Genomic DNA, 13,902 nt, shown 5'->3' with positions numbered 1-13,902 from the left:
TTTATTTGGAAATGCCGTAATACTGATTGAATTTTAAGCTCACTGCTATTCAGACATCATTTAGACTTACAGGTAGTCCAGGTTGGCCAGGAAAGCCTTTATCACCTTTTAGCAGACTAGGAGGTAAAAGACCAATCACTTCACCTGGATCTCCCTGTAATAAGAAAGAAAAAACAGTAATACTTGAAGATCCATTCAAATACATTCAAAGACACCAATACTGAGATGAGAGGAAAGTTGGAGCTATGCAGAGTTTGGAATCATTTGGAAAGTTGACTTTAAAATGTCACCTTCTTTTAATTCAGCTGAAACATAGCAAGAGATTTTTAAAGTTAAGACCTCAATTGCCAAATGTCCTTTAAAGCCACCTGAAGAGATTCCAGTACCAAATCTACCTTCATACCTTAATTTCCCATATTGTAATGGGTAATAGTAAAGATTTTCCCACCAAATCTACCACTACTACAGTGTCACCACACAACTGGAATATCTGACCTAGCTGCTAAGAGAAGCAGTAACCTCACAATCCCCTTTCCTGGCTAAGATCTTTGGTTTATACCATATTTTGACATAAAATCCATTTATGGCATCCTCTTTCTTCCAAAAAGGCATCCACTTTGTCTTAGTTTAGAAAACTATTTTGACCGTTATCCACTTCTTTATGTATCTTTTTTTTACAGTAAAAGATCCCTTTTTTCCTGCTTTTTTGTAAAAAGTTTCAACACTGTGATTTTTTTTCATGAGTTGTATACCTATGCATACATGCTTAGGAAAGAAACATTTGAGTACTTCTGTGCTTATAAACTAAAGTAGGTTCTTCTCATGTGAGATAAAGACAAAAGAGCATTTTACAACTTCAGGTAGCCATGTGATTACAAATCCAAGATTACATTTAGATTCAGATTTAGCTCACAGTTCCAAATTGTGTCTGTTTAGTTTAAAGAAGCTCTCTGTTGACATTCAATATTTCATTCTCCTGCTCACAAAATGCATTCAGATATCTAGTTAGCTAGTTTACATACCATTTACACATAATTAATGATATGTACTACTTTTTCCTGTTGTAATCTATGTAACACACATTGCAGATCTGCATGGAACAACACATATGTTCAACTGTTATTAACTGGAGGTCTCCCCATTGTCTTTGTTTAGTGGGACTGCAGAACGGAGTACAAAATGAAACATGGTATAATTTTTCAGTCCTTAAGTAAGGACTCCTAGTCTTTGAGGGTGTAAAGTTCACTCTAATTCTTATTGTTAAAAGCAGGATATCAACACAGAGTAAAATGTACCTTCATTCCAGGAGGTCCTGGGGGTCCCTGTGGAAAAAGACGTATTTGATATTATTGTTCTTCAGTATTGTATATTTTACATCTTTTACTGTATAGCTTTTCATATAGCTATATTTGCATTTCAAGAATAAGGGGTGAAACAAGTGAATCAGGCATGAAAGAATCTACTTACTATGCTCCCAGTCAGCCCTGGTAAACCTGGGGGACCTACAGGACCTCTTTCACCCTAAGGGGAACAGAGAAACTGGTTTTGTTTAGGGAACATATGCTTGAGGGTTTTTTTTATTTCAAAACAGAGATGCTGTTATAAACATATGCAAATGTCACCTTCGTGCCATTACATCCTGGAATGCCAGGTGGACCAGGAGGGCCATCTTGTCCAGGAATGCCCTACATGAAAAGGAAGTAAAGAAATTAGCAATATTAGCAACAATCCAGCTCGGATGCCACAATTAGAACTTTAAAGTTCTTTGTAAAAATACTTCATACATACAGGAAGGCCTGGGTTTCCTGGGAAGCCTGATACTCCTGGGGGACCCTGCAATTGACAAAAACATAAACTGAAATGGCAAACCCATAAAACAGCAATGACAAGCTGCAGCCCAAGTCTCACCTCCAGTGGTGACAGTCAAAATACAGTAATAGTTTCTTTTAAATTTCCTTGAAAATACAGCTCTAATCTTCAAAACCTCTCAGAGATGGCACCTAAGTAATCAATAACTGAAAACAACTCTTTATATTTCTTTAACTTTTTAAGCAGCAGTATGGATTTCCTTCAATAGGAACTGGACCAGGGCCTTATGTACAGATAAAAAGGAATGCAGAGGTGCTGTCTTCTTACAACCAGCATTTCCAAAATGAAATTTACTGTAAGCACTTCTTCATAGCAGAAGAGGTTGTTAACACACTGTAAAACGCTTCTCTATCTTCATACTCAACATCAGTGTAGCAACTCATCCTTATTCTCAAAGAGCCTACTGTAGGTTGAGATAGCTCTCTCCTTGAACAGCTTTTCAGTGTAATGAATCAGGAGTCTGACTTGGCACATCATTTTCTTCTTACCAGTTTATTCAATCATGCAGTATTTTCTAATACATGTATTAAGCAGCTGAAAAGATGCATGGGAATACTGTGCTCAGATAGAATACTGGCATCTTCCAGAACTTTGTAATTGCTAAAATACAGTCTACTTGCACTGTAGCACACAAACACATTTGTCAGGGGATGCCAAATTTACATTAACACCCAGGATACCCCAGGGTATCATGATCATCATGGACTGAAATAAGGATTTCTGGATCTAGCAGAATAATCCCTCTGGAATAGTTCAGAAAAGGCAGTTGATTCAATAAAATCGATGTGATGCAGCAACTGCAGGCAAATGCAGAACAAAACTGAGACAGCATTTTGAAAATCTGTGGACAAGGTGATATAGCTAAAAATATATGCATCATTACCGGTTAGATCATTTGAATCCTCTTTCACCATCATATTATGAAATGTGAATTGCTCAGAATGAGGTTGGCACCTCACAAAACCCCAAAAGACATGGCCCTGGTTAATATAATGTGCTAAAATAAGTGTTATGTAAGTGCCACATTAAACAGAAATGACAACAGGAGGGTGACAGGTATATTCAGAGCCTCTTCTACCAAAGTCAAGAGTCCTTTGTCCCTGGCTTTAAACAGGCTCTGCATCTTATGAATACTTTTAACATGTTATATGCTCATGGGTGTGTCAGCTTCTCTGCTGGAGTGCTTGAAGGAGTTTAGATGGCAAACATAAACAAGAATTTTGCATGAGATAATAAGGTTGGTTCATATTTAAGCTGCAAAAATGCTTCTTGGTATGTCAGAAAGATATCCAAGACGTACTGAAAGTGCTGTTCATGCAGTGGTAAGTACATGGTGAAAATGCAAATGGGCAAGGTACTGAATGCCCAGTACAGAAAGAACTTCAAAAGCAAATGCAAGAATCTTGAAATTATTGTGCAGCACAAGGGGATGTCATTAACTCAAACAAAAGTCTAACCCTATCTTGAAGGCAGTCAGGGAAATTTAAAGAGATAAACACATAGAGAACAGAACTGCAAAAAAGGTAGAACTCACCCTTGTTCCCTTTGTTCCTGGCAGTCCTGGTTCTCCAGTATCACCCTGCAAAGGAAAAGAGATAGCTTTGTCTTTCTTAGGGACAACAGTTTAGAGAAATCTGAGTGTTTTAAATACTGAAGCTTAAGCTCTTACCTTAAGCCCTGGTGGCCCAGGCGGACCTTCAGGTCCTTGCATTCCAGGAAACCCAATCACACCCTGTAGTCCCGGCAAGCCTCTTTCTCCCTGGGGAAGCAGAAAACTCATTAGCAACTAAACAACTGAAGCCGCTTCTTCAAGCAACCCACATACTCCCCATTTCTGTGCTCAAGAAACCTGCTAGGTGGTAAGAATCTACATGTGACAGCAAACATTTCATGTTGGTATTTGAAAGCAGGATTATTCTAAACAAAGATAAATTTCTGGTTCAATAATAGGTTGGCAGAAGCTGAGTGTGGCACAATAAAAAAACACTCTTTGAACGTCAATGAAACCTTTTTTCTGTCTCCCCAAATAGCTCTTGTTCATAATATGTTTATTCCCATGGGATCAGAAAGGACACTTTCCCTCTAATAAGACCTACCCACATTCCTACAGAGATACCGCTAAATCCTGGTAGAAAATCTAACACCCCAAATCAGCAATTAAATTCCTGAAAACCGCAAATACCAATGTTCAGTCACTACTGTATGAATACTGATACAACTCCTCTTCTAATACATCATTCACAACAGTAGATTTAGGACACCAGGCTTGTCACTTATTCTTGAATTTCAGGGTGGTTCAGAGTGCTTTAAGATACAGGATCTTCCCAAGAAGCTGAACTTACAGATTGTATGTGTCATCCTTTAGGTTCTTCTTTAATATTGTATGGGACACCTGAGTTTTCTGTGCTGTCTCTAACTGTATTTAAATTAGATAAAACTAGAGGCAGAAAATCCATGCTCTAGATCAATATTTCAACTATTATGCATTCACTATACTGGAGCTCCCAGTGAAACCAAGAGAAATATTGCCTGAATAAAAGCTGCAAAGTCTGCATATAGGGGAGCCTGAAAACAGCAAATCAAGCCAATCAAAAGCCATATGTTCCATGTAGGAAGTAACCAGAGTTGTCCTTTCTAGGTGGTGTGAAACAGGGAGAAACACTCCACATTGACCAAAAATGTGGGAACATTAGATGAATAAAATATTAGTGAGTGACTGCAAAAAGGAAAAGGTATACAAGTTAAAAAACAAAAAAACATGGCACCTGCTAATAGTTTATAAACTCAAAACATAGACCAATTTTCAAAGCATACAAACCGGAAAATAAAATCAACGGGGTTCAAAACAAAATGAAGCTACACAAATATTTAAGTATTTTCTGCAAAACAATGAGAGAAATAAGATTACTATTTGCTAATTGGGTATTTGGATTTTAGGACACTAAATGGCAAAAAACTTTTCCCCTATTGCTCAGGACAGAGATTCCCACCAATATGCTGGTAACTTGCAGGGGTCACCTGAGGACTGAGCGCACAAGAAAAGAAGAACATCTAAGTCTTGGAGAGCTCACTTCTCAAGTAGGTATAACAGGCATCCTGCAAAGAAAAGGTTATATTATGCAGGCAGAGAAAACTTGAGTAATGACCCACAGACATGGTGCAAGTTACAGTTTTGGAAGATGACAGTTATTGGGTTGATGTTGTTTTTAGCCCCTTGTCAAAGATTTTGTTAAGATGATGAAGAGACGGGGGAGAAGAGAGGTGATTGACAGATATGAGCGGAGTCAAGGAGGAAAAGAGGGGAGAAAACTATAACTGAGTTGATAAGAGCATGAGAAAGTGAAATCAAAACAGCACTCATTTATTAAACAATCCTGCCAGGAAAAGAATCTCCTGTTGCTTCCCTTCCTCCTACAAAAATACATTTTTCAGTAAAAAGGTATCTTTTGAGTCAAACAAGCAGCTTTTCCTTGAAGTGCCAAAAGGACATAATCTCCTCTCTTTACTCTCCAGTATTCTTTGTCATGGTTGAGAATAAAGTTTTCTAGTAACCCAAGGACAAGGCAGTATGTTAGACCACAAAACATAGCAAAACAAAGCAAACAGCAGAACAGCTGAAGAAATACATTTCTAGGTCAGCTGTAAGAAGTACAAAGTCCAAGTTCTAAAGTTACAAACTGGTTTGAATAATATTTTAAGGAGGAGTGTATTAGGATCCAGGATAAATGTTTAAGTAATTTCAATTAAGTAATTGAAAACCTGAAGGCTATTTGAAATAGTAAACAGATTACTGAGGTTCTTAAACCCATACTTTGGCCTGCTAATTGGCACTGCATGAAATCAGATGCTGTCTCGCTTCAGACCACGATTTCACACTGAACCCTGGGCACTTGCTCTCATGACCTGCTGGGAGATGGACTAAGGAGGAGGAAGACACTCAAGTATATAGAACAGGGTTTTCCATTACTGAAGAAAAGCACAATATGTGCAAATGAAAACAAGATTATTTTGACACCCACAGAGAAAATGAGTCATGTGTAGCTCAACTAATTCTGTAGTCAGGAGTTCAGAGGATTTCAACACACTTTGAACAAAACACAGGGAAATATGCTTTTGTCCGTTCTCAAGGAAAGATAAAACTGTGGTTTACAGATCGGATTTTCACTTAGTCTAAGGCTCCCTTAAAACGGTTCTGGCCCTGTAAAAGGCCTTAACATGCCTGTAAATCACTCGCTAAGGCAATGACCACTTCAGCTTGCCAAGGAGGTTAACTCAAATTTGGGTTTCCAAGGCAACTAGAGTCAGCTCTCTCAAGGCTGTCTTCAACCTCCCAGGCTGCCCTGTTTGAGGGGTAAAACATAGCTGCAGGAGCAGAGCCGAGACCATACCAAGTCACTCTGAGCAGAGATACAACCAGGTTTCCCTAGGAACATTTTACTTTACTGACTTGAACTGCTTGGCCAAAAATAAAAATAACTGGCTATTTGTCCAGGACTTCTGGACATCCAGTCAAGCTACTGGAAATCCCAAGGCCTGGAGAGCATAACTTCTGAGCTTGTGAGGGCTGTGCTGTCCCAAATACTGCAGACTCATGGTTTCTCATACTAGAACTGAGCTCATCTTATTGCCTCTGATTAGCCATATGGAAGTAAGGAAACATAAAGGTGACTGCATGTGTGAAAGCTGCTGGATCTCTCCCTGCATGCAACCTGCAACCTTAGCCAGTTATTCTAACAGGGGAACATGGACTTTCACACTGCTTACACCTTTCCCTCTACTCTGCCTTCCCATTTCATTTTACTGCAAAGTAAGTTTGAGTAAGCAGTCCAAAGTAAGTACCGACTAAGTAGCCCAAACTTGTGCAGTCCCATGCTACACAGTTAATGGGACCTTACCTCTCCATGTCATCCATAAAAACTCAGAGAAGTTATGACAACCTATTTCACCACAACCCTGTAACAGACCTAGAGATGTCCCCTGGATTCCAGTCCCTTTCTTTAGTCCAGTTAGCAGATGGCCTCTTTGTATCAGTCTTAGAAAACTAGTGTGTCAAAACTTGTAAGTAAAGAAGCAGTGCTAACGAACTAAGGTCTTATTTTGGTAGTCCTGCCCCAGTTAGTACCAACTTCCACCATAAGACACTTCTTGGCATCGGTGAAACTACACTAAATTACAGTAAAATTCTATCAGTCTCTAAGTATCTACACAGAACAAGAGAGTACAGGAACTCTACCATCTAAGAGCTGTAAAGATGCATGTGAACGCAGAGCTCCATGTGTCCTAATGTCAGCGGGCAGATTAGCCCACAGAGATCACTGAGGTAGCAACATTTGCACTGCTGCTTTCCTACCCAGTATCTTATTTCAAGCTCAGATGAAGCTATTGCTTATTATGCTGTGCGATACAGACATAAGCATGTCCTGAAAATGCCTTGCATTGCAAGGAAATACTTGAGCAGCATCCTTTCCCTGCTTGCTTGCCCAGTTCTTTTCTTCACTCAGTGTTCCAATAAAGCAGCCCAAGAGCTAGTGTTTGCACTACATTTATGCTGCTACTCATTAAGCATCCACACAGAATAAATTGGCAAGCACCAGATCACTGCTGCTACCCACTTATTTTTCCCTCAGCACTGAGATTTCTAGCTGTGATGCATGGAGACCATGAGACTCTGATTGCAAGGGCTATGTATTGTTCAAGTTCCAGTATTCACAGCTGTGAAATCTTGGCAAGTAATGTTGAAAGAGCTTCTGCTTCTAACAAATCAATTCATGAGACTCAAAAATTAAAACAGATGTAACCAAGTCATCTGTACCTCTGCCGATTCAATACAAACTGTCAGAAAGCACAAAGGAGAATTCATTACTCAGCTCACAAAAATTAATATTCTGCCACTCAGCTGCTGAAAATGTGGAGGTGCTACATAGAAAGACAGCAAGCACTCAGTCACTGTTGCACTCATTTAGTAAGCAAGATGCCTGTGTTAGCCCAGCTTTTGTGAAACGTATCCAAATGCCTTTGCATTAGATATAGTTCAAATGAAAAGCAACTGAATGGACTTCTAAATGGGGGTGAACCTGTTAAGAGCATAACAACCTGGGCTGATATTTTTTCTGGCACCTACCCTTCAAAATTTGCCATGAAATGCTGTTTGACACATGGAACAACTGCAGATTGCTAAGCAAGAGAGTCACATGAAGTAAGCAGTTTCAGAAGATTCAGCTGTAATAAATCAAGTGCTGGGGGGGGGGGGGGGGGGGGAGGAAACAATCACTATCCCATGATAAATTATTTCTGCTATTATTCTGCTTAGGGCCTGCAGGACTGGGAGATTTTAGGTAGTGTGGGCTCACAGGGTGTCTGGGCCCATATGCGTATAATGTTCCCAGGCTCTTCAGAGACTCATGCATATGGTGAATAACAATGTGCAGATCTTCCTGAAGCCATCTGAAAGATGCTTCATTTGCCACTCCCAGCAATCGCCCTGAAGCTGAGACAGCAGGACAGGCACGTGCCTGCCCTTCAGCTGAAAAGGCATAAAAGTCTTACAGAGTGATGTCACAAGGCAGCTGAGCTGATCTACCCAGCAAAGGTAGCTCTTCTTTTAAAGGCATGGTGCTATTTCATTCTTTTTTACATCACCTGGTATAATTCCCTCAGCCTCCACTGCACCAGTTCAGCTCACTAAATTTACGCACTTTCCTTTAGCTAGTAAGCTTGCTCTGGCCTTGGTGAGCTAAGGAGCTCATCAGGCCAGGCAGCTGATGCAAGGAGGATATAGCGATGCAGGCGGAAAGGCAGCGAGAGCAGCTTCTCACACCAGCACAGTGGGGTTTGTTGGAGTTCATCCACCAGAGCTCCTCAGCTGTGCCTTCGCTGCAAGAGAAGCTGAGCTGCAAGCCAACAAATGTTTGACCTTGCTGGAGAGCCATCTTCAGACCAATGTTCCTGCTGACTCCAACATTGTTATAAGCATAGACTTCCTCTCTCACAAACACACATGCTCCCCTCTTCCCAAAATCTAACGTTCATTGAACTGAAACGCAAGCATACCAAAGAAACGCAACTGCTTCAAGATGGAAACTGAGGATGCAGTTTCCAAAGAAAGAAATAGGGCCTGCAAATTCAGCATTCTTTTCTATTTTTTTCTCCTATCCTCAAGTCTGATTTTACAAAGAGTCTCAAACATTGCTTTTGAAAGAAATTAGTTTCAGACATAGACGCAACTGTTGACAAGAAAACCCACCATCCAAATCATTCATCATGCCTTGATGATCCAGTATAACCCTGTAAAATCTACAGATTCACAACAGCCTTGCAATGCACTACATGGTTTCTACCCAGCCACATGAGAAGTGAATACAGGCTTTGTATTTGTTCCTTCAGCTGATATAACTGCAAGTGCTGAAGTGAACTGGCTTTGAGGTGTTAGACCAGTAATTACACTGCACAGTGGGAAACACTATTGTGTGATCCGAGTAGCTCACTCAAGTCACTGCATTTCTCCACACTCTTTTAATCATGTGTTACAGAATTGTAATTGGCTCAGTGTTACATCAGCGAAGACAGAGGTGGGCAGCATGAATTTCTTCATTAAAGCAGTATTTTTAACCACCAGAGGGAGCACTGGCCCTGAATATCTCTCAGGATTAAAATAAACACGTATGATAAATATCATCTGTTTGTCCTCAGCTGCCCTTACCATTTTCAGTATTTTATTGAAAGTGTGAAGTGGATATCAGTCAAACAGAAGTACTGCTATATGCTCACAGAGCAAGAGTGTCCTCAAATGCACTATGGATGCTTCACATTACAAAATTCCCACAGCACATCCTTCAGCACTACAGTCTATCTGTGCTATAGCTATATAATTCTGGAGCTACACGAGTAACGAGTAACTAATTACATAAACATAACTATGAAGATATGCAAAGAATCTGTGTAGGAGTTCTGTAAACATCTTGGCTCACCCAGAAGTTTTGGGGCTGTGTTCCTGACAGTACGCAGAGTAGAAGAGAGGGTTAGGGGGTGTGAGTGCTTGGGGAAGATGGGGGAGACTCAGCAAAATCTGGATTCTTGCATTGCCAGGAAGCATCTGAGAAAACTCACTTGCATGGAAACATAAGTCCAGCCTTTTTGGCAAGACTAAAAGAAGGAGCAGCCCTGACAGTTCTATATTACCTGCACAGCTCCACAGTCAGGCCAGCTGTGGGCTGGATGAGTCCCCTGCACACCTTCAAGCGTTAACAGTGTTGCTCTGTTTTACACACAGACACAGCAGATGCTGACAAAGAGCTACGCCAACAGCTGCCGAGGAATAGCACTCTCTAGTCATGCCCGCTCTGCCATGATGCTAGTTCTGCCCTCTCCTTCTCCCTTTGCTCCCTCCCTGGTGACCTTCACCCGTGGGACTCCTTCGGTCAGTTAAACCAGCTCTCAGGCTGCACTTCAAGGTGGGAACTCTGAGAAGCAATGACTTAACGGTGCAAAAGCCAATGCCCATACAGAAGGGCAGAAGCTGTACTCTTGATCACCAAATGATGGCACCTCACCCAGCTCTGGTCTCTCACTCCCTGAAAAGATCACTCTTCCTACTACAAAAGTGTCTTTCTTGGGCCTCATGAGTTTACCACACTGGAGAACCTGTGCACCTTGATATAAAATGAACCCAAAAATAGTGAATCCATCTGTATAAACATTTAATTAGAAAGCTGTTCAGGTTTGCTGTTCAGGTTTATAGTTCAGGGACTGAGCCTGCGCCTCTGCCTCCTAAATACAAAAGAATGCTTAGGCTGAAAGCATATTTCAGTGTCACCTCATGGCTGCACAGAGCATTCCTCAGAAAGCTGCCAAGTGCTTCCCAGGAGTATAAAAATAGAAGTAACAATCTTTGGTTATCCTTTATATATCAGTATGTATGTGCTTAGTTGGTGTGCAAGTAAATGGATGGATATACAGTGTGTGAATTCGATTTAGAAGACAAAAAATAAGCTAAGGGAAGTAAAATCAACATGCAAAAGTCAGTCATGGCTACACACTCAGCCTCCATTTAATTAGAGTCAAGCGACTCATTGCTTATCAGCATTGTATAATTTCAGTTAAACCAGCTATAAGTAATGGCCCCTCCCTACATAATTTACCAAGCCTCCTTCATCTAATTCCTCTTCTTGCTCACCCCATAGTTATTCCTCATTTTCCAACTGCAGTAGTCAGTTTTTTCAATGGAGGTGCCCAAATTTCACTTTTTAGGACTTCCTGAGCCATGTACACACTTAAGCTCCCAGTGTGAGTGTCTTTGGCTGACATACTTTTTGTGTGATATTTGACTCCAGTGTAGATGAATGGTTACAGATCCAGAAGTAGCCAGGATGCTGAGGAGAAACGTGTTTGTACTTAGAGAAAAAAATTATTCTGTTTTCCCTCCATTAAAAAAAAAAAAAAAAAAAAAGAAAAAAGAAAAAAGAAAAGAAAAGCTGACTGAAGTTTAGTGAGGCACATGCACCTTTCAGTCACTCACGAATGATAGTATCTATGACCCCTAGCCTGAACATTTTATAAGCCAGGAGTAGTCTACCTCAAAGCAAGACTGAGGGCATGGTATATGAAGGTCAAATTTGAAGACAATACTAAAAGACAGCAGAAGCCAACAGATGAGCGGTGAACTTTATTTTCAACTGTGGAAGTCTGCTTACACAAAGCCTGACAAGGTAACACTAAGGTATGTGGTTCAATGTCTTTAGGTTTAAATTTTTATTGATTTTTTTAGGAAAAAAAGTAAAAATAAAAATACAGCTCCTCATGTTTCAGGAGGAAGTCATATAAACCTTTTACCAAAGGTACGTATGGGGTTTTCCAAACCTTTTTTTCTCTTTTAATCAGATTTGGGTCAAAGGAGCCTCCTCCCCATCATTTAGAGCCACACTGGGGAATAGAAGAACCTCAAAAAAACATAAGGGAAGGGGAGGTTGCAAGGAAAAAAAAAAAAAAAGGAAATTCTACCACCTGGGAACAGGTTGAATCAAAAGGGTGCTATATTTCCCACCCCTTCTAATCATCTGTTGAACTCATTACGTCTGAGTAACTCTTCCTTTGTTTTATTGCACATTGTGTTAAATCACTTCCAGCGTTGAAGGTCCAAGAATATAAGAGGTAAAAATGCTCCACGCCCTTCCTTATTCATTAGTGTAAATTATTTAGTACTTGTTTGCATTTGGCACTGTTTAAAGGCTTGCATTTAAAGATGAAACAGCAGGAAAAAAAAAAAAAGTCTTGAACTTTTCAGGTTTTTTTAGTTTATTTTTGTTCAGACCCTAGGCCTGCAATGAAATGTGACGTTACATGCAAGTTTTATTCTCTTGGCAAAGGTCTGTCATGGACATATTTACAGAAAGTAATCTCTTCCATAAATAGTAAAAACATGGGCAGCTCGTCCTGGACAGTACAAACGGCAATAAAGTTCTCATAATGAAATAGCTCATATCTTAGAGAGTACATGACAGACATTACTATTTGAGACAGTAATATTCTAGCTGCTTTTTGGGGTTAGGTTAGAAATGGCATTTCTAAAGTTTTAAATATTTTGAATGATGCAGAAGAGTTGCTTCCTGCAAAAGCTAGAGGAAATATTCTGGCTTCTGATCTCACCACCCTCTACAACTGCACGTCGGTCTCTTCTCCCAAGTAACAAGTCATAGGACAAGAAGAAACAGCCTCAAGTTGCGCCAGAGGAGGTTTAAATGGGATATGAGGAGAAAATTCTTCCCTGGAAGGATTGTCAAGCATTGGAACAGGCTTCCCAGGGCAGTGGTGGAGACACCATCCCTGGAGGTATTTAAAAGACGTGTACATATAGAGCTTAGGGACATGGTTTAATGGTGGACTTCGCAGCATTAGGTTTACGGTTTACAGTTGAACTCAATGATTTTAAAGGTCCTTTCCAATCTAAAGGACTGTGTGATTCTATGAAAATCCCAGAAGGCAGATAACATTGTGCCTCAGAAGTGTAAATCATTGTTTCTTCACTTTAATTTCTAGAGTCTCTTTACTTAACCAGATCCACTGCAGAACAGACACTACAATATAATTTTTTTGTAGTACGTCCAAGCTTGTTCAGCCTGAATCAATTAAGTTAACAAGGATGCAGTAATCATTAACAGTAATGAAAACAAATATTTTCCTTATTTTGATATTGTGCAGGATATTGCTGCAGCATCATTTTCAGTGAATGCCCACCAGCTGATCTCCTGCTTAGCAAGTGGCCTTAAGGTTTTCTTTTTTTTTGACTAAAAATGAAAAAAAAAACCCAAACCCCAAACAAGAACAAAAGAGAAAAAAAAAAAAAAAAGCAAGGATGCCCGCCAGAGAACAGGAATTCCGTGATGTCTGACTGCCACCCAGAGGAGCCAGCGGGGAAGTGACACAGCTGCGGGATGAAGGATGATAGGAGCCAACCGGCTCGGGTTTTCCCCCCCAGCGCCACCCGCACCGGCATCCGGATCCTCCCGGCCCTTCCTGCCCGCCGCGCCTGCCCAAGGAGAGGTAGGGTGCAGAGACAGTCTTGCTATCAAAGTCTGTACTTTGTCTGCATCTGGAGAATTTCACTTTTACAAATGCTACCTTTTTCATTTATTTCCTGAGGTGAGCAGTGTCCCTTAGTTCCCATGCCCTGGCATTACTATAAATTCATTGCATTTAATACCTAAAGCTTCCTAAAGAGATCCCTCTGGAGGAGTTTCATGAAGACGTGTGTGTTTCTACTGGACCTGCTTCCATCCTGCTTCAGGAGCTTCCATCTCCACACTTTCAGACAGAAAGGAAGTTTGAATTGAAGATCTGCAATTGCAACCTTAACTCACAGATCTCACTGCAGGTGCTGCATACAGCACTGGCTTCTCTGTTCACTGCTCCACAATACCAACCTTTGGTATTCTTCCCTTTTCTTCACTCAACTGCTGACACTGGAGTCAGAGGGCACTTCAGACTGCCCCTCTGTGCTAGTCCCTCTCCTCCATTAAACCTTTTTTTTTTTTTTTGTTG

At 40.5% G+C, this 13,902-nt stretch overlaps 1 protein-coding gene across 2 annotated transcripts in view; it reads right to left on the bottom strand.

The window, feature by feature from the left end:
* Positions 1–13,902, bottom strand: part of COL4A1 (collagen type IV alpha 1 chain) — a 123,438-nt gene that overhangs the window by 50,476 nt on the left and 59,060 nt on the right. For both annotated transcript variants that reach the window (XM_061472777.1, XM_061472776.1), the window contains exons 3-9: positions 3,539–3,628; positions 3,404–3,448; positions 1,789–1,833; positions 1,623–1,685; positions 1,468–1,521; positions 1,296–1,322; positions 71–154 (exon numbers count right to left, since the gene is read on the bottom strand). In XM_061472777.1, coding sequence (XP_061328761.1) covers positions 71–154; positions 1,296–1,322; positions 1,468–1,521; positions 1,623–1,685; positions 1,789–1,833; positions 3,404–3,448; positions 3,539–3,628 — 408 coding nt within the window. The remainder of the gene's footprint in view (positions 1–70; positions 155–1,295; positions 1,323–1,467; positions 1,522–1,622; positions 1,686–1,788; positions 1,834–3,403; positions 3,449–3,538; positions 3,629–13,902) is intronic.

Source organism: Pezoporus flaviventris, unplaced genomic scaffold, assembly GCF_033815535.1.
Source record: "Pezoporus flaviventris isolate CSIRO_AGI_PZ_B2104156 unplaced genomic scaffold, CSIRO_AGI_Pfla_v1 ptg000072l, whole genome shotgun sequence".
Taxonomy (NCBI): Eukaryota; Metazoa; Chordata; class Aves; order Psittaciformes; family Psittacidae; genus Pezoporus; species Pezoporus flaviventris.
The sequence above is the reverse complement of the archived record's forward strand: the minus strand, read 5'-3'. Positions and strand labels throughout refer to the sequence as shown.